The sequence below is a fragment of the Pteropus medius genome, unplaced genomic scaffold (assembly GCF_902729225.1).
Source record: "Pteropus medius unplaced genomic scaffold, Ma_sr-lr_union100, whole genome shotgun sequence".
NCBI classification, from domain to species: Eukaryota; Metazoa; Chordata; class Mammalia; order Chiroptera; family Pteropodidae; genus Pteropus; species Pteropus medius.
Window position 1 is genome coordinate 47,326,375 of NW_024349800.1, and position 19,053 is coordinate 47,345,427.

Consider the following 19,053-nt stretch of genomic DNA (forward strand, 5'->3'; position numbering starts at 1 on the left):
AGCTGTCCTCCGGTTTTAACACTGCTAAAATATAAGGTGATATATATATTAGTAATATATATATTAATAATGTTTTATATATATAATTATATATTTATATATATATTTATTAAGGAGTAATTTGGCTGGCATGAAAACGTCCAACATTAGGATGCCAAAAAAACAGACAGGAAAGATTCTGATCTTCAACTGTCATGTCCAAGGGGACAAATGACCAAAGAAATACAGATATCGTAATTTAGTATAGCTGCCACCTAAGAGGATACATTCGACTTTTGAAGAAAAAAAATTCCTTCATGATAACAAGTGTCATCGGCCCCAGGAAGTCGAACACCACTGTCATTATTCCTTCATGTTCACACACGCATGATGGCTCCATTATATTTTTTCTTTACTCACTCGTTTGAAACATTTTTTAAAATAAAATTCATCACTACATAAATGGAAAGCTAGTATTATTTATCATAGGTAGTTACCATAAAAATATAGTAACATTTTAAAAGTTTGTCTGTTGTTAAAACCTAAGTTAACTTTTGAAATCATCAGAAGTATGTGGACCCTACTGGAATATTGTCCTAGGCTGTTTACTTGTTGCAAAGCATCTAGAGCCTTGCAGAGTTAAACACTAGGCCTAACACTTCTATTATGTTCAGATCTACTTGTTAGAGCCCAGTCCATCCTTGATTTCAGGAAAGCAATATTTCTGAACCATGACCATTCCATGAGCCAGGCCTGGAACCCCAGGAAAACCGAGATGGCTCAGGGGACTAAACATCTTATCTGTTCAATCTTCATGGGTCTCAAGGTTGAGGCAACTTCCCTGGTCTTCTTTAAGGTCACGCAGTGCTCCAATGTCATTAATAGAATAAAGGAGATAAGTAAGGCAATACATAGTTTTGTATACATAATATATACAAATATACATTTGTAATCCACAGAGCATGTCGACATACCCATTGTGGGACAAGAATATGATCACCAGCTATTTTGCAATGCTGGCTAATTGTCTGAACACCATCAACTGTTATCATCTCTGCTCAAAATAAGCAATTAACAAACTAGAGGAAGGTATACAACATCTCCTAAACACTTTAAAATAACCAAACACCTTTCTGACTCAATCCACAAAGTTCCTCCATTACTCCATCTCTACAGAGTTTATACCTCTGAGATTCTATTTGCTAGAGCATTCAGTGCTGGAAGCTTATATTTTGATAAACACTTTTTTTGTTGTTGTTTTCTGTTTTTAAGGTAATATATAATCAAGAAGCTTAATGATGTTGAATCTCCTTGAATCATTAACTTCACTTCCAGGAATTTATTCCAAGGATATGAATCAGACCTATGCAGAGATTTATGAAAAATGAGGCTCAGAGCAGAGCTCTTTATAAGAACAAAATATGTGACAACCTAAATATTCAGCAATAAAAAGTGGTACATGGCAAGATAAATGCCATTATACAAAGAAAACCAAATGACAGGAACACAGTCACGATATTACAGTAAGTGAAAAAAAAGATTCACTACAGCATAGACAATATCATCTCAATTTCTTTTTTTTTTCTTTTTAAATATAAACACATAGAAATAACCTGGAAGTAAACAGACCACAATAGTTCAGTGATAGGAATATGGGTGTTTTGTTTTTCTTTGCACTTCTCTATATTTTCATAAATTTCTGAAAGGAATAAATTGTACCTTTATAATTATCACACACCCCTGCCCCAAACACACACACACACACACACACACACACACACACACACACACACCAAAGGAAAGCCAAGGAGGCCTCTCAATTCCAAGCTGAGCAAGTGCTTCCACTCTCCAAAGTAAAAGCAGAAGATAAATTCAAGTTATACTATTAATTCTGCCTGGGAACCACCTTCAGGTTCAAGTGTGGAGAAAGTCAGACCTACAGACCAACCACCTCTGGACTGAGGTTTGTGAAGGCCCTCCTTGCTCAGGCTAACTCTCCTTTGAGTGAGACATCCAGAATCTTCCTTTCTATTGGCTCCAACGAAATTCCTGGCCGAGAAGCAAGTAGTCAGTGCTGCTTCAGCTAAATGTTCAGGTGCCTCTTCTAAACAGTTTACCAAAAAGGAGATTCTGACAGTGCAAGGCAATCAGTTCTAGCGGGGAGGGGGCCAAGGGAGCTTCTAAACAGCCCTTCAGGTCAAAATGCTAACTGGACAACAGTCTGGAGAAACCTTTGGCTAATTTCAATTTTCTTCTCAGACTGGTCTGTAAAATAAGGGGCCCTCCCCCAGCCAAGGAGTGAAGCAGCAGACACAGGATTTGATTTACTGATAAAGAATCCTCCTGAGGTGGGTGGGCCTGGGGACAAGCAAAGGGCAGATGGTGAAGTGAGGGGCAGCAGAGGTGGCGCAGTGGCCAGGAGACTGAAAGGGAGAGAAGCCCTGTCAACTCTGGGCTCCGTGTAAACGAGAGCCTGTCTTCATATCCTCCGAGGATTATTTCAGGACTCGGGCCTAAAAGATCATTTCAGGACATTCACTAGACACCCAGGAATAGCTCTTGGCTCCAGTCACAAGATTCATCACCCAATCTCATCCCTTTGCCTAATGGTACAATCCTCCTTTCCATCCAGCGTGGGAGACTGGGTTGACGTAAAGAAAATGCTGATCCTACAAAAAATCTATGCCACAGGATGGCCAAAGTAGAGGGATCATTCTCGGTGCAGGAAAGGGCGGGGGGCACTGACCCATTACTCAGCACTCAGTAAGCAACCATTGTGGAACACCGAGGCCGGCGTGAGGGAACAAAGCACAGTCTAAGACATGGACCCTACTCTGGGTACCGATGAACACACCAGCACTTGAGAGGCGTCAGGCCTAACACGGGCCCTTTGAGAGAAGGCCGGGTTGTATGGTTCCAGTGTGCAGCGTGTTGGCTAGGAACGTGGAGAAAGCTTGTTTTCTCCCTGGCCGGGCTACAGACTCACCGTTGTGACCCTGGTGTGCATGCTGGGGGGAGAGGGGGGTGAATCCCCCGTGGAAATAATTCCAGCCCTCTGCACGCCCTAACCCAGAGGCATTCCAAAACAGTGAAGAACGCGATGTTTGTGTCAAGGCTTTGGGCCTAGGAAGGAAGGTGCTGGATCCCTCTTACAAAGTAGTCTTGATCTGAACAAAGTGTACACTGACTCAGAAGGAGGCAGTCTGTGCAGACACAGGCCCAACGCCACTCAAAGAAACAGACCTCCTGTGATTCTGAACCATGTGGCCATAACCGCCTATTCTGCATCACATGATTATGATTTGTACCATGGAGGGAGCAGGGTGGAGGAGGTAGGGATAAGAGAAAGAAAACTCTTTGTGATTCCAGTAACATGTCGTGTCCATGCTGGACGTCTCCTGCCGAGTGCTTTGGAATTTTAGCTTTATATCTCTCCAGGGACAACTGAGGCTTTTTAAGTCTGATGTTGTGAAAGACGGTTTCCTGGTGACCATAGGCCTTCCATGTGACCGCTCAGCAGAACACGTAGGGTACCATGGCTGGGGGTAACCAACAAGACAAGGGGCACAAGGAGGAAGAGACAAAGCTAGATGTTGACTTATGCCCAGAACCACCCCATGAGCTGGGGCTTACGGGAGACAGAGGTAGGGACATGGAAGAGGAACCTCTCTGAGGGCTTAAGCTGGGGAGGACACTCAACCCATCACTTATTTCAACATGTGCATTCACACAGGTGGGAGCAGCACAAGGAAAGCCAGGCTCAGGGCATCTTCACAAAGGAAGCCTCGGCGTAGATGTGAGCAAAGACAAAGTGTCTCTGAACCTCTGCCTGATTTTAGTGATTAAACTGAGCCTGTTCCCTGACAGAGGAGGTGCCGCTTCTGAGAAAGAGTGAGGAGGGGGCGGGAAAGGAGTTGCTGTTGTTGGGCCTGGGAGATAAAAAAAAAAGGCAGAGAGATCCTGTCTGGGGAGAGGCTAGCCCTCAACCAGCATAGTGCTTTAGACCCGTCCTAAAAGCAGAGCTAGAGCTGAGGCTTTCAGACTGCCAGAAGCAAATGACAGGGATGTGCAAGAAGAGGTCATTCCGCGCTGTCCCTCTCCCTCCCGTATAAAATGCCAAGATATCCCTCCCTCCTGTCTTGGGAAATGCGAGGGAAAACACAGGGAAGCTCTGAGCTCTGTGGATCAAAGGCAAGGCACAGGCACGGGGCACAGTGGAGCATGAAGATATAGCTCCCTCTGGTTTACAGCACATCCTCCCTGGCTTTCCTGAGAAGCAGCGCCTGCTGCCTGTGTGACTGGTAGATGGACATCAGATGGTAGGAGTACGTGACCAAGAAAACAGTAGAAGGAATACAAAGGGCAGCCCATGAGGGACATGTGTGCTGATCAGAGAGGAATTTAAAGAGCCTAGGGAAGGATAAAGTTATCAGATCTCGGTCCAGATGTTTTAGAAGGGATAGTTTTAAATACAAATCAAGTAGCCATATCTCTATCTAGAACTTGGCAAGGGCAATAAAACTGCAGAAGCCTCAGCGTGCTCTGCTGGGACCCTTGGGTTATGGCATGCTGTCCCTAGGCAAATGCCCAGGACTCTTCCCCATTCAGAGCCCAGGCCAATCAGGGACAGCATGGTAGGAGACCCAGTCAGAGAGGCATTCCAAAACGCAACATTCTTAGAGCCCCTGGAGAAGGCTGTGCAAGGCAGCCACTGGCCCACTTCTTTGAATTGGGGAAAGGAAGAAGGACTTGGAAGACAGTCCCGTCCCAGGGGCAGGAGAACAGGAGGCCCCCGATGCAGTGTGGGAAGGGAGCTGCAGCTCGCGGGGACACCACTGTCCTCATGGAGACCCTCCCACTCAGCCCAGGTGAGCTGGCTGCCACCCACAGCCCGCCTGAAATGTACTCAGACTTTCTAGTAACCATTTACTCACTCACCCAGCGGGTGTCACAATTCATGCCAAGTGAGTGAGCAGACATGGATTTCACGAATTGAAAGACAAAACAAAGCACCAGCTCTTTTAATTTTTATACATGCTCACAAAAAAAAAAAAAAAAAATCCACTTACTTCTAAGCATAAGAGATAGGGCTTACCTAAAACTTTCAGGGGATAAAATGACATCTATGCAAAGCCATGATAGGCATGAGCCTGAGGAGATCCCTCACAGATTTTAAAGCAGAAGTGAAGGTGGCCAGCTTTAGAATCAAGAGACTGGATTTCACTGAAACAAGCATCATCACTTAGCGCTTGTTCTGTGAAGGCCCTGAGCCAGCAGGCACCTTGAGCTGGGGCGGGGTGTAAGAGGGGTGTTGGCTGATGGGCACAAGAAGGTGAGAAGTCATCTCCTGCCCTTAGAGGTCTGGGCAGGGAGAAAGTAAGGCATGACTCATATCCTTAAAACGCAGTGCAGCATCATTTCAAAGCACAAAATGCCACAGGTGTTGAAAGAGGTCACATCTGGGGCAGAGAAATCAGGAAAGCTTCGTTCTTGGTAGGTCTGGAAGGTGGGGGAATGACTGACAAAGTCTTGTGTGTCTATTTATTTTACGACATTGTTTCAAGGTCAAATGACAAGCCTAAGATTCTATCTCATCTGCCAAGTTGGGATTGATGTCTCCTTCCCACTTTCAGTTCCTTGGAAAAGCAGGTCTCAGTAAAAAGCCATGTACTATTATTACCCTCAGGCAGAATGCCAAAAACAGAGCTCCAAGATCTCCCACCCCCAGATCTGAGCACAGCCCAAGCATGCACAGCAGACGGGCTTTAGCCGAGTGCCGTCCCAGCCAGTCCCCAGAGCTCTGGTGGGAATGTGTTTAATTGGATGGCACCAGCTTTGAGTGGGCCCAGAGAAGATCAGTCATATGGCAATTGTCAGGCCAGCTCTCTGCAGAGCCCTGCACCTGGCAGCAACAGGGCCGAGCCAAGGGGTATCTGAAGGTGCAACAAAATTAGACTAGAGATGGAGGTGACCTCTCAAAGTCCTAATTTTCTTTCAAAGCCCAGCCCTAGTCTGACCTCCTTCCAAGCCTTCTCATTGCCACCCACACGTGGACTGATGGAAGCTTTTGCGTCGCTCCACCAGACTCCCTGTGTTCCAGCTGTTACGAATCTGCTGGTTTCCCACACGAGCCCTGAAGCCTCTCTGTGCAGGAGCCCAGCACAGCACGTTCCACGCAGTGAGTGACCAATAAATGTTGCTTAAACATAACAACCTCTCCCATCTCTCTTCATCGGGTGACCAGAAGACCTTTCTGAAATCCTGTGACAGACTGCTTTAAAGTTCCAGGTAAGATATTTTGGAACTGAGCAGTAGCCTCCACCAAGGCCTCAGGGACAGGTTTCCTGAGGGGCTGTGAGAACTGGGGGGGCTCTCAGTCCAGCACCACAGGGAAGATTTGAGGGCCCTGCTCTCAGTCAGCGCCAAGACATTTCAGGAGTCCAGAGGTGATTTTATTTAGTTCCTACCATTGCAGCCCAACTGGGCAGCTCAACACCCAGTGTTGTACCCCCTTCCTCCATCGTCACCTGCCCTCACCCTCAAACCCAGCAAAATGGCCTGAGGGACTTGAAGTGTTGAGAAAGGTGCCCCGAAGGACCTGGCCATTTATCCTGGGACGTATTCAAAAGGAGAACATAAAAAGCGCACACAATACATACCAACGACTGTGTTTGGAAAGATTCTGTGATAGAAATCTAAAACTCAGAGCTGAAAGAAAATCTCACCTGTAACCACAAAGAGATTCAGTCTGATTCAGTGGCTTGGAAACTAGTATCTGAAAACACCCCAGCCGCTGAGCCAGGAAACTTCTACCCTCCCACAGGCTGTGGGGCATACAGTTGTCTCGCTCAGACCCACTCTAGGTGTGGAAGGTATAAAACTACCAGGAAAGGGTATTCCCCTCATACCCTCTCGGGCAACCTGAATATTTATTTCCAGCCAGCGAACAGGGTTTGACCATACTGACACAAAACAAAGGAGCCTTCGTGAACCTCCCAAACGTGTCTGTGGGTGACTCTGCTGTCACCTGCCAAACTACCTTAACCAACCTTAGCTTTCATCTAGGCAGTCTTTGATCACCTTCCCTCACTTGCACCCACAATTGTTTCTTCCTTTACACAATAAATGCCTTTAGAATGGTTTTAAGGAATGACCAGCCAGAGCAAGTCTGGATTCTAGCCAAGAACCAACCCAAGGTACAGGCACATGATCCATCGCCTACTCAGTCTGAGCCTGTTTCCTCATCCGTGGACCAGAGCAAGAATTCCCACCTCAGAGTTATGGTAAAGACTAATGCGTAGCATCTATGAAGTGCATGGCCCACGGCAGACATTCCGTTGATATCGCTGAATGGGCCCATCACATGCCCATTTTTCTTCCCTAGGCCAGCCACCCTATACAAATTCCCTAGCCCCAAGGTTTTCCCTTAAAAACAGACTCCTTCCTCTCCCAAACGTAATAACCTAGACGCTCTCCTCAGAAATCTTAAAAAGCTCACTGCCCTGCAGGTAACCAAAGGTTACCTGCAGCCATCTGGGGGCAGTGGCAGAGCAACATTGCAGGCCAGAAGGAGCAGTGCATTAAGAACCCAAAGCACGCACTTACTTCGGTCACTTTTTTTCATTCTTTATGTATTTTGAATCCACCGTACAGGACAATTTCTAAGCTAGATTCCAGCAATGGTGACCCTGAGATAGCCTCTCTTTGGGGAAAGTTCTTCTCAGCTCTAAATAGTTTGAACACTAACTTGAGGTTGGAATCGGTTGGTCAACCATCGACCTGAGGAAGAAAGCAGCACTTGACGGAACTATTCCTCCACCAGACCACTCTTCCCTATGAGCCACCCCTCATAGCCATGTTCCCACTGCCCAAGGCATGGCTGGGAAGGGAAGTTCTGTCTGAATCCTGAGTGTGTAAATTACTTCCTGCCATGAACGGGAGAGGCCACAGCCACCAAGATGACTAATTAATAGCATCAGCTCATGTTTGTTGAATCCTTACTGTGTCCCAGGAACTATGAATACCTTATACACATCCTCTCATCATGCCGGATCTTCACCACAATTCTATGAGGTCAGGACTATTGTTGCCCCATTTTACACATGAGAAAACTGAGGCTTATTGGCATTAGGGGACTTTCCCAAGGTCACACAGCTCTTATAAGTGGCACTTGGATGCAGGACAAAGTCTGCCTCCAGGCTCAGCAAAAGCCACTAAGCTCTGAAGAGCCAGAAGAAATTCAGTACTAAACTCACCTGATAGGACAGGCCATCCTTCCGGGGGTTGAGGCCAATCTCCTCCATGGATGGGGTGCTCATCATCACCTCAGTCATCTCGGCTGATCTCAGATAGTCAGGGCTGCCAAGAAACCCAGACCCAAAATCAACAAACATACGCACTTTCACATTCCTACTCTTGGTGCGCTCTGCTGTTACATCAGGGGACTGTCTGGAGGCAAGATGAGAGGTGTGCAAAACAGAACTTACAGAAAAACAAGCTCACACCCCAAGGAAGCACCTTATAAGCCCAGAGCACCGGAGCCCTCCACCTCGATCAACAAAGGCCATTGTCTGAAAAACCTCTCTGGCAAACCTCCACTTCCCTTCTTTCCTGGACTAGTCTAGTCCCCACCGGCACAGAGTGACTCTGGATTTTCTTTTAAGTGACAGAACTAGAAAAAAACAAAAAACAACAACAACAAAAAAAACAGTAGGTAGCTAAGTCCATCTGTCTATATTAAAACTGATTCAATCCTTCTCTAAGGGAACTGCATATTATTATTACATAATAATAACAGGTCAACCTCAGTCTAACAATGTCGCCTTCCCAAATTTCTCTCTGTCACTCTGGTGTGCCTTTTTGCAAAACGTCCCACTTTAAGCCCCAAGGGGTCAGCTTTCTGCAAGTTTCACATCTGCCATCCAACCCCCTTCTCTAGCCCCAGCCACAGCAGCTGCAAGCTCACAGCTTGAAAAACATCCCCTGGATTAAAAGCCTTAAGGATGCCCAGACTCTGATTGCAAAGGAAATTTCCAGAGGGGCCAAGCTGGCCCACCGATGGCTGACATGTGAAAGTACTTTGTACTCTGAAAGCAGGATACAAATGTTCCATTATCCTCACACAAGCCATGGGCACATACAGACTCTGGAAAGCAAAATGCCGAATGGTACATACCGAAATCAATGTATTCACGACACAAATAACCAATGTTTTCATCATCATGCTTTCACACATGGATTAAAAAGATAAAAAAGTGGGGCGGGTTTTAGAGAGACTATGTCCAAGGAAATAGGGGTACTAAATTCTTCTTCTTTTTATGGTTACTATAGAATAGAAATGGCATTGGATGTGAAAACAAGCAATAGGTTCTGGTCCAAGCTCTGCCAATCAAGAGCTGTGCGATCTTAAACAAGTCATATAACTTCTCTGAGCCACAGTGCCCTGTTTGTTACCATAATGCTAATAATAAATATCTCACAGATATGCTAAAAGGCAAATCTCGAGGGAGGGGGGAGTGCTGCAAACTATGTGCTAATGGACTATAAAATAACCCCAAACCTTCGGGATAATAACCCCGATTGAGGCCCTAACAACCTCTTTGGCAAGTTTTGAGTGGCCAAGCGCACAAAGCCTCTGATAGCTTTCAGTCTCATCCATGTGGCACCTAGCTGCTCACACACCACGGAGATGGGAGGGAAGGGGCACCCAGGAGAGGGGTACGAAAGCCTCAGGGGTATAAGAATGTTTACTTTGTTTTGATAGTTCAGTTTTCTCTCTAAACAGAGCCAGGCCAGGACGAGGGAGGGGTGACTTAAGCGAAGATGCTGGGTGTCCAGGCAAGTTTCCGGTGAGGAGCTGGGACTCCAAAGGCAGTTTCTTCCCGAGTCAAGGAAAGGCTGCCGTCGACCTCGCAAAGAATTTTGCCAGAGGAGCGCACACAGGGCTCTCATCAGGCTCTTTGCCTGGGGTAGGGGTGCTCGCTCCCGGCTCCGGACTGTGGCGCGGGCCCGAAAAGTTGATGCGAGAAGCATGAACTTTCCCGTGCCTGGGATAAGCAGGACCGCGCCGAGCTAGAGCCCACGGGGTCAGGATCTCCTCGCCCGCACCTGAGAGCGCGCTCCGGAGCCGCCAGCGCTCGCTCCCCGGCCGCTCCTCCTCTTCCCCAGAGCAGGAAGGAAGCAGCGGCCGGCACGCAAGTCCCAGCGGCCTGGGGCCTCGCTCTGCAATGAGCTGGGCGCCGTGGCGCATCCCTCCCAGCCCAGATTCTCGGTGGGTTGCGAACCTCCGTCGACCCCTGCACGGCCCAGGCTTCTTCCAGCCGGGGCAGAAGAGGGCAGCTCCTTCTCAGTCCAGGCCCCTGCAAAGGCGCGTCGGTTTTTAAGGGCTATGGAGAGGAAAGGGGTCGGGAGGGTGCAGCGTGTGCTTGTGCTGCTGCTTGTGGCTTCAGACGGGTTACGTGTGGGGAGAGCGATCCCCGCCCCCCAACCCCACCACCCTTTGGAGCTCTGCAAACGCCGCCGCTGCACCAGCTCAGCCCCGCGGCCGCCGGCCTCGACGCCGAGACTTGCATACAAACAAAAAAAGGGGGGGAGGGGCCCGAGGAGAGCTGGAGCCCCCAGTGCCAGGGAGGGCTTGCGCCTCCTGCAGCCCTCCGCACAGAGGGTTTTATTAGCGGGATTCAGGCGCGACCCCTGTTTCTCCCCGCACCCAATCACCACATACACACCTTCCCAGCCGTTCCTTGAGTGAGGGCTTTGAGTTCACTTCCTTTGTCTGGATGCTCTCAGCACCACCGTCCCCCCACCCCCACCTTTGCAACCTTGACGTTGACTCCTGCACGGGCTTGGGTTAGTTCCCGGCCACCCTCGCACCGGAGCCGGCACGAGCAAGCGCGGGGTCCCCGCGGCCACGGCCGCGAGACTGATGCCCGCCGAGGGCGCAGGATACTCACCAGTGAATAGGGAAATATACAGACATGAAGTCCTAGGGGAGGCTGACCCACGCCCTTGTGATTTAAAAACGGTCACTGCGTCCCGAGTAAGGATGTCACGGGCGCGGCAGGTAGGGAGCAGGCGGCCGAGTGCGGGCACTGGGCGTTCGCCGGTCCGCCTTCCGGAGACAGACCCACTGCCAGCTGCGTTGGCAGAGCAGACGGAGCTCTTGGTTCTCCACCGAGCTCGCGGCCCCACAAAGAGCCCGGGAAGCCGTATTTATAGGGGCGGGGGGCGGGGCTCGGCCCCGGGAGGCCCCGCCCTCCCTCACCCACTCCTAGAATAACGTCACCAAAATCATGAATGGCTTCAGAGCTTCTGCGCGCGGCGGCTCGGTGGCGCGCTCAGCTCTGCTCCCGGAGGGCCGTGCTTTGCTGCAGCTTCTAGCTCGGCCCCCTTCCTGCAACTCACAGGCAGACACGCGCGTGGACACGCACACGCGCGCACACACACACACACACGCACCGGGGCTAGAATTCAATGTCAGCGCCGCTTGGCGCTTGCAAACCCGCCTGCATCGGCGCCCCGCTCCCTGCACGGACCCCCGGAGGCTTGGGGGCGGAGGACAGTGGGCATCAGGAGGGCGCTGGACTGGCTCCAGACTTGACCGCTTGGCAGCCGCGCTGAACCTAGGGAAGACGCCATCCTTCGACCCTAGCCTCCTGGCACCAGTGCCCTCCTCTGCACCCACTCGCTGTCCTCAGCCCACACCTCCCGACCCCGCTTCAGCGTTCATCTCCCAAACAAGGCCTCTCCCTGGCATCCTCGCCCGCGGCATCTCGGTCGCTGCGCCTGAGGCGCGTCTCCTCTGTCCCCGGCAAGCTGCCTGGAAATGAGAGCACTGCTAAAAACGAGGCATTGGGAAGGTTGGGGCGGGGGGCGACGCGGAGCTGGGGGGAACCAAGAGCCCGCGGGGGTCGCGCTAGCTTTCGAGGGATTAGTCCGCAGCCCTGAGGTCCTTGGAGGGCTTTATTTGTCTGAGAAAAGAAGTGGTGTCGTCTTAGGTTTTTCCATTGGACACAAAGACACACGCCGGTGGAGCCGGACAGGGGTGCGGTGGGCGCCGCTCAAGCACACCCCACCAGCCTTGGCTCCCAAATCTGCTCCAACGAGGAGAAACGAAGACCTTCAGTCAAACCCCCTCCCACACTGAGCAGGAATTGCAACTCCGGGGGTCTGCCCAGGCTGTCAGGCTGCGCCTCCCGCTCCGCCACCCCCTCGCCCGCCCTCCCCAGCCCGGATGAGAGTCTGCCCCTCTGTGGCTGTAGTGCGTTGCTTCACACCTCTGCAAAAACTGAAAAATGGCTTTTCAGTTCTTTTATAACCCTAACCTATGTGTGTACTGGGGACGGAGGAAGTGTACGTGTTGGAGGAGAGAGTATCAAAAACTTGGCAAAATTAAATGTACTTTGAAGTCAGCTCTTTGAAAGGTAGTGACTATATTCAATCCATTGATATATGCTTAAAAAGTGAAAATACATAACCCTATCTCAAATAAGGGATGATAGGATCAATGGTAATGGTTTAACAGAGGCCCTTATAATTTTTATCAGCCTTCCCAAGACAACGCAAATAAAAATAATTGATAAGAATTGCTTAAAAAGTAATTAAATTTAAAACAATCTTGCTGTTTTTAGTCATTCATATATACAGACTGAATAAAAACAGTGTACTTCCTAGGAAAATGCGGCTTCAAGACAAGCCCCCTCTCAAGGTAGTGTCCTGATGGAGGGTGATGCTTCTGTGGACAAAAGCCAGATGGGGATGATCCAGATGTGGTGTTACTACTGGTGGGGGGCGGGGTGCTGTTTATGCCTTTTGCACAGGGTGGGGAAGCTTCTCAAAGGCTGCAGTGACCTGTTGTCATTTACTTGGTCAAAGGAGAAGCCAATGCTTGGAGAGCTGGTTTCTAGGATGGGACTTTTGGGGGCCTGAGATGGGCCCCCACAAGCAAGGACTGAGGCCTTCTGCCATTGCTCCCCAGTAGTAAGGACCTGGATGAAAGGGCTGTCTCACCACTTTTACATGCCAACAGCCTCACATTACATAGCCATCATTATTGCTTTGTGACATCTTCAGAACTCAGAAAGCTACCCCCTCCATACACAAACACCGGTAAGTGTCAAAATGGCCTCAGTCTGGAGAAGAGGGTGGGACATAGGCCTCCGAGAACAGATATCTGGCCCCTTAAAACATTCCCTACTTTGGAGAACACTGAGGTAATTTACCTGGTGCCTACTCTCGTAGAAGAAACATTGTATTAATGTCATTTTAACTAAATATCACTTCTGTCAAGTAACTGGGAATGGAAAGTAAGCTTTGAGTTGTGACCCCAAATCTATACCTTCTATAACCCCTCTGGGACCACAGTAACACATTCATTTGAAAATATGGAATGCATGGGGCTAAACTTCGATATACTATAACAAGTATGCCTTTTCTCAATCATAATACTTTATATAGTGCCTTGAAGTTTTTCAAAGTATTTTCATTATCTCAGCTTTCAAAAGAACGTAATAAGAGTAACATAACACAACTTACAGTCCCCAGTTAACAAATATGCAAACTGAGGCTGAAATAAATTAGATTTGCCAAAGATGACACAGCTACTCTGCTACATTGCTCTTAGTTACTGCATTTGCTTCAGATCTCTAAAGACATGGGGTGTTTATCATGTAGACTAACTATTTCTTCTTAATATCCTAGGAGATAAGTTTCTATCCCCTTTCTTTTTAATAAATAAACAGAAACACAAGCAAATGAAGTTACTTAGAGCCCCCAGAACCTTAGAGCTGAAAGAGACCTTTCAAATCACCTAGTCCAGTCTCCTCATTTTACAGGTGAGAAGACATTTAAGAGATTAAATGGCATGTCCAAGGTCACCAGGCTATTAAGTAGTTTAGATGGAACCTGAACGCAGGCCTTCAGACTGGTCACATGTTCTTTCCACTACAACCCTACGCCTGGACTGCATTTGCCAAGAAGTCAGCAGCGGGAGTCAAATACATGACCTGGACTCTCTCAACCACCTCGGTCTAGCACCAACATTTATTGAGCATCTACTATGTGCAGATCAGTGAACTGAATTCCCAGTCAGGGGCCTCTGCCCTCCTTTCCTTCCCCCACCTTTGTCCCTGGGACCCAGAGTGTTGAAGTACAATTCTCTTTCAGTAAAAATCCCAGTGGAATCAGAGCCGTCTTGCTTTCCAATATTACATAAATCCCATTTTCCAGCTCCTTCTCTCCTTCACCTAAAATAATGATTAAAAAAAGAAGAAAGGTATTGACCTTTATATCATACTAGAGTTATCTCCGGCACCACTGTGCCATGTTTGCAGGACATGTAGCTAATTATTCACCAAGTAAAAAAAAAAATCTCCATCTAAATTCATTTGGCAACATATTCCCACACTTTATCTCCCTTCTGGCTTCCAAAAAGAAAGTATCGCATTTAACTTGCCTAGTCCTCGTGAAGCTGGTCCTTTGGTTAGCAATAGGGGACTTCATGAAGTAGCTGTTTGCTGAGTTAGTCATATCTATTAGCGTATTTATGCCTCATGACAACTTTAAGATGTAGGCACTATTGCCCCATTTTATTTTTTTATTTTTTTATTGCCCCATTTTACAGGTGAAGAAAGAGAGGCTCTGAGAGATTAAGTAATTTGGGCATAGCCACACTGCTGTCAAATGGCTGATCCGGAATTTGACTCTGGGGCTTGTTGGTTCCAAAGCCTATGTTTTCCTCACGATACTACATTATTCTGGTCTCTGTGGTTTTGTTTAATGACTGAACATAAATTAAATACAAAAGCATTGGTTCCAATAGCAAAGTCCAGGACTACGGGTCTAGCTGGTGGGGCAGGGCTGACAGAATAAACAAATTTCCCACCCTGGGAATCTGGGATCTTCTTAAAGATATCAGTCAAAGGCTTGGGGTTTAAGAGGAAAAAAGTGAGTAGGAGAAGGGGAGTTTCTCGCCAACTTTTCGGTGAAACTCATTTGAGTACATAAGAAATCTGAAAGGCAAGAATGTGTGTGGGTTGATGTGAGGCTGAAATGAGATAATGTTATGAAAACACTTGGTGAGTTGGAAAGCACTGAGCAGACACATGGCTTGTTTTTAAGGTGTTTGGGGGAAAGAGGGTGATCAGCAGAGTTGACTGCATCTGTTTTAGTTTTTCACTCATTTCAACCACAAACCGCCCCATTTTCCCCTGGAGCCCCTTGACTGCAATTTACAGCTTTTGAGGGGAAGAGGCAAGTAGTCTGCCTTGTGGGCACTGCTGTGGTCTGTGTCCCAACATCTTGCCTCAACCCTTCCACCCCCCCCAAACTCTTCCAGTCTTTGGTGCCTCCCAGCAAGTGTCCATCTGGGTTCTGGACACACCATGAATAGGCAAAGCTTGAAAATGTGGGCACGCTTTCCCATCTTGGCCATTAGGGAATTAGCAGTCCACAACACAATGCAACCCAAACCCACCAGACAAAATCCTCTAGCCTTTGATTGGCTTTTCTGTAAGTCCTCAGGCAAGTTGCATGACCTCTCTCCGTCTCACACTCCTGAGGCAATAAAGCGGGCAATAGAGGTCTCTTTTTAGCTCTCGGGGTGCTAATAAAGATGAGAAAAATTGCTTCTATAAATGCTCAAGGGGAAGGTGCCTTGCATCCTATCATCAGGGCTCTGCGGCCCAATATAAAGTACTTTCACCATGTACCATCTCAGCAGGCGCCTCCTTCTTTCTGCCCAGAACCCTCTGACATCCAAAAGAAGCCTGGGATCTGGCAGCTCATGAACTCTTGCCTTCCTAAATATCAAAGAGATTCAGCCCTGGCCTTTTCTTTATTTCTATCAAGGGGCCTTTGAACCAAAGGGATTTTTCAGAGAAAGAAAAATTTTTAGGGTCCAGGCTCTTAAAAGAAAACACTAAAACTGGAACCAGTTCAAGGCTCTTGTGTCCAATTAAGGAAATACTCACATTCCTGTCCTAGCTCTGACTCTAGCATGCTTTCTCTCTTTCCACAGCTACACAGGAATGCACTTTAGCAGCCAGCAAAGAGGTTACTATCACCAGGACACACATATCATATAGCAGAGGGCTCCTTGGCGTGGGCTCTGGCAGGCTGATACCTTCCCCAGATTAGACAAAGAGCACGAGCCACAGAACCATCCAAATTTCCTTCATACCACTCTGTCCTCCCCCCACACCCATGCCATTTCATCCACAACTCTGGACCAGAGAAAACCCATTGTACTTGTAAGGTTACGGAAAAAAAAAAGAGGGAAGCACTTACAGTAGTTTCTTGCGAAGAAAGGCACTTTCAGTTTTCTTTTCAAATGTACAGGATGTCGGCTAGCTTCCTCCAGGGGCAGCTGTGTCCCTGCTGATTTCACACCCGCTGCTCCAACTTGGAGGAGCAAGCGGTGAATTATGCACAGAGGAGCAGCTCCTTCCGAACGCCTCTGCCAACTTGGTAACCAGAGCTCACACCAGCTCGCGGGAGTCCCAGGTGTGTTTCACACCCACATGGTGCCCAGCCTTGGGATCATATAGCTGGGTCCACGTTCCATCTTCCTGCCTTTTCAACAATTATTCTACCAACAGGCATTAAGCACCTACTATGTACCAGACCGTGGTGGCTCCAAGGCGTCGCTTTAGGAGAACTTTAGTTCTCTCCCTTTTGGATCATCCCCAAAACCATCCCAAATGAACACACACTCTAAGTGACAGAACAGCACAGCTTTAAGACAAAGTCTCTAAATTGCTTTAGTGATTCCCTACGTAATCATAAAACTGAGTGAAAACGGCACACATGCTATGCAAGTGCAGTTTGCATAGAAGACCCCTAACCTCTGCCCTTCCTACTAGATTTGCTACCCCGAGATCCTTTTCTAAAGAAATCGGGGTTGCCTCTAGAGAGTGGCATGGTGTCCATCAGACCATATGGTAACTACTACAGTAGAGACATGTTACTGTGGAGGTGGTATGATTACTCTTGTCTTGGGGAGAGGGATGCTGCCCACCATATCATAAACTCCGGAAAAGCAAGGATTGAGTCTGTTTTCTTTATTGCTGTACCTCCGCCACCTGGAAGAGTGCCCGCGCGTAGTAGGCACTCAAGAAATATTTGTTGAATGAATGAATGGTATCAGGAGAGATAAAGGGAAAGGAGGCCATTGCACTGCCCTCGAAGGATGAGTAGAAGCCAGAGAAAGGCCAGCCCCGCAACAAGAACACCACAAACAAAGGACCAGGGGTGAGAAAGTGCCAGGGGGGCACCGGGGACCAGGAGTGAGCACGAGAATTCGGATCTTAGGAGTGGGCACGGGAGCCCCCATGACTTCGAGTCTGCATGCTAAATGGAAGTCTCATTTGTTAGTAAAAGGCCTTGTGCTCTGCAGAATGGACTGTGTACAGAATTTCTAGCAGGAAAAAAACACCTGTCTCTCTGTTAGCCAAAGCAACCCGGCGTTCCTCACCTCTACACGAGTTGAGTTAATGTCAACATTTCTCCTGCAGTTAGATGGGGCCTAAGCAGAAGCGTTAAGTAGGGCGAACTGAGTTTAGGTGCAGGGTGTTTTCTGAGACTTCCCCTTTCCATTCCTTCTTGTTTCACACCTCTCTTTGATCCGCCCCAGGCAGCCACTGATCTCAAAAAACCAATATTCTCTTTATAACAGCTTCCCAAATTCCAAAACCATCTTTTTCTTTTCCATTGAAACATTCATCGTTCAGATCCTTAATCGGCTGCGAATTTGATCTGACAAATAAATTCACAAGTGAGCCCCAGGCACCAAACACCCTTGCTCAGGTCCAGGCCAGGCCAAGCAGCCCAGGTGTGCGCCAGGAGAGGCGGCCCTGTTCTCACTGCAGGAGTTCTGCGCCAGCCTGAGCAAAGACAATGACAAGTCATGACGTTGAGAAAGGCCAAATGCCTTTTCACATGCTTAATGGGGCCCTCCAGGCAGCAGAGGCCTCCAAGAAGGATTTCTAAGCCTAGTGAGCACACAGCGTGGCACAGCTGGGGCTCGGGGAAAGACGGTGACATGACTGCTTGCCAGCTCTCGAGGACAGTGGGGCATCTGGCCACCCACACTTCCCTCCCCGCATCACTGCAGGAAGCTCACCGAGCACTTCCCACCTGCCCTCCCAGCTAGCGCCTAGTTCTCTTGTTCCTCCTTATCCAGGCCTCATCTTATGTAAGGAAACCAGAAAGATGGAAGGTGGTTTCCCGAGGCTGTTTTCTAACTTCATTCTCTAATGCCTCTTACGTTAGTATTGAAAAAAGCTAGAGCGTTATGCGTGTTTGAGTCTTTCTGGAGATCGGAGGGCACGCCCCATTCCTAGCCACCTGCTCTTTTTCGTTTGGGGGTGTTTGGAGAGTGCACCAGTGAAAGGCCTGACTCACTATGCTTCCCGTTGCACACTAGCGAGGCTCCTTTTCACACAAATGTCCCAGGCTTATTCTATGTTATTGCCTCATCTCCAGGACCCTAACCTTCCACCACACTCACTCATTTCTTCATTTAAAAAGAAGAAAATATAAAGGCTAATGAATCACACACCAGATACGATGTTATTCGACATTCTTAATTAGAAAACAAACAGGTCTCTTCACTTGTCTGGCCTCTGTTTATTCTTCCGTAAAGTGGGCCCGATATTCCCTGCCCTCGGCTCGTTGCACTCGGCTTCCTTGGCAGAAAGGTACGATATTAAATTATCCTCTATTGGATGTGCTTGAAGATGAACAGTAAAGAACGAAAAGTGAAACCCACATTCATCATTTCATTTTGTTGCTCACTCACAGGAAAACGCAGCAGAGGCAGCAACCCTGTCTTATTTTCTGAAAGAGACCAAGCTACTTCTCCTAGAAGAGAATGAAGCCAAATACAATGGTTGCCATCCCATCTCTCCCTCTTTCCAGCACATTTCTTAAAGTGTTTACATTGGATCTCGCACTTGCCAGCACCTTAGCTGGAAGCACATGGGGGTGTGGGCTGCTGTATTCCTATGGCGGTCCAGGTGCTACGCTAGCCCTCATTGGCAGGCATGCAGCCTCGCACCTTCACAGCCTGCCCTTCCA

The 19,053-nt window shown here is 48.2% G+C and overlaps 1 protein-coding gene across 2 annotated transcripts in view; it reads right to left on the minus strand.

Annotated features, from left to right (window-relative positions):
• Positions 1 to 16,385, minus strand: part of LBH (LBH regulator of Wnt signaling pathway) — a 29,870-nt gene extending 13,485 nt beyond the window's left edge. The window contains exons 1-2 of one of the 2 annotated variants that reach the window (XM_039887486.1): positions 16,264 to 16,385; positions 8,235 to 8,337 (exon numbers count right to left, since the gene is read on the minus strand). In XM_039887486.1, the coding sequence (XP_039743420.1) occupies positions 8,235 to 8,312 (78 nt within the window). In that variant the 5' untranslated portion in view covers positions 8,313 to 8,337; positions 16,264 to 16,385. Of the gene's footprint in view, positions 1 to 8,234; positions 8,338 to 10,931; positions 11,179 to 16,263 lie in introns of those variants that run through there. The other variant, XM_039887484.1, reaches the window with a different exon arrangement.
• Between the last annotated feature and the right edge of the window lie 2,668 nt (positions 16,386 to 19,053).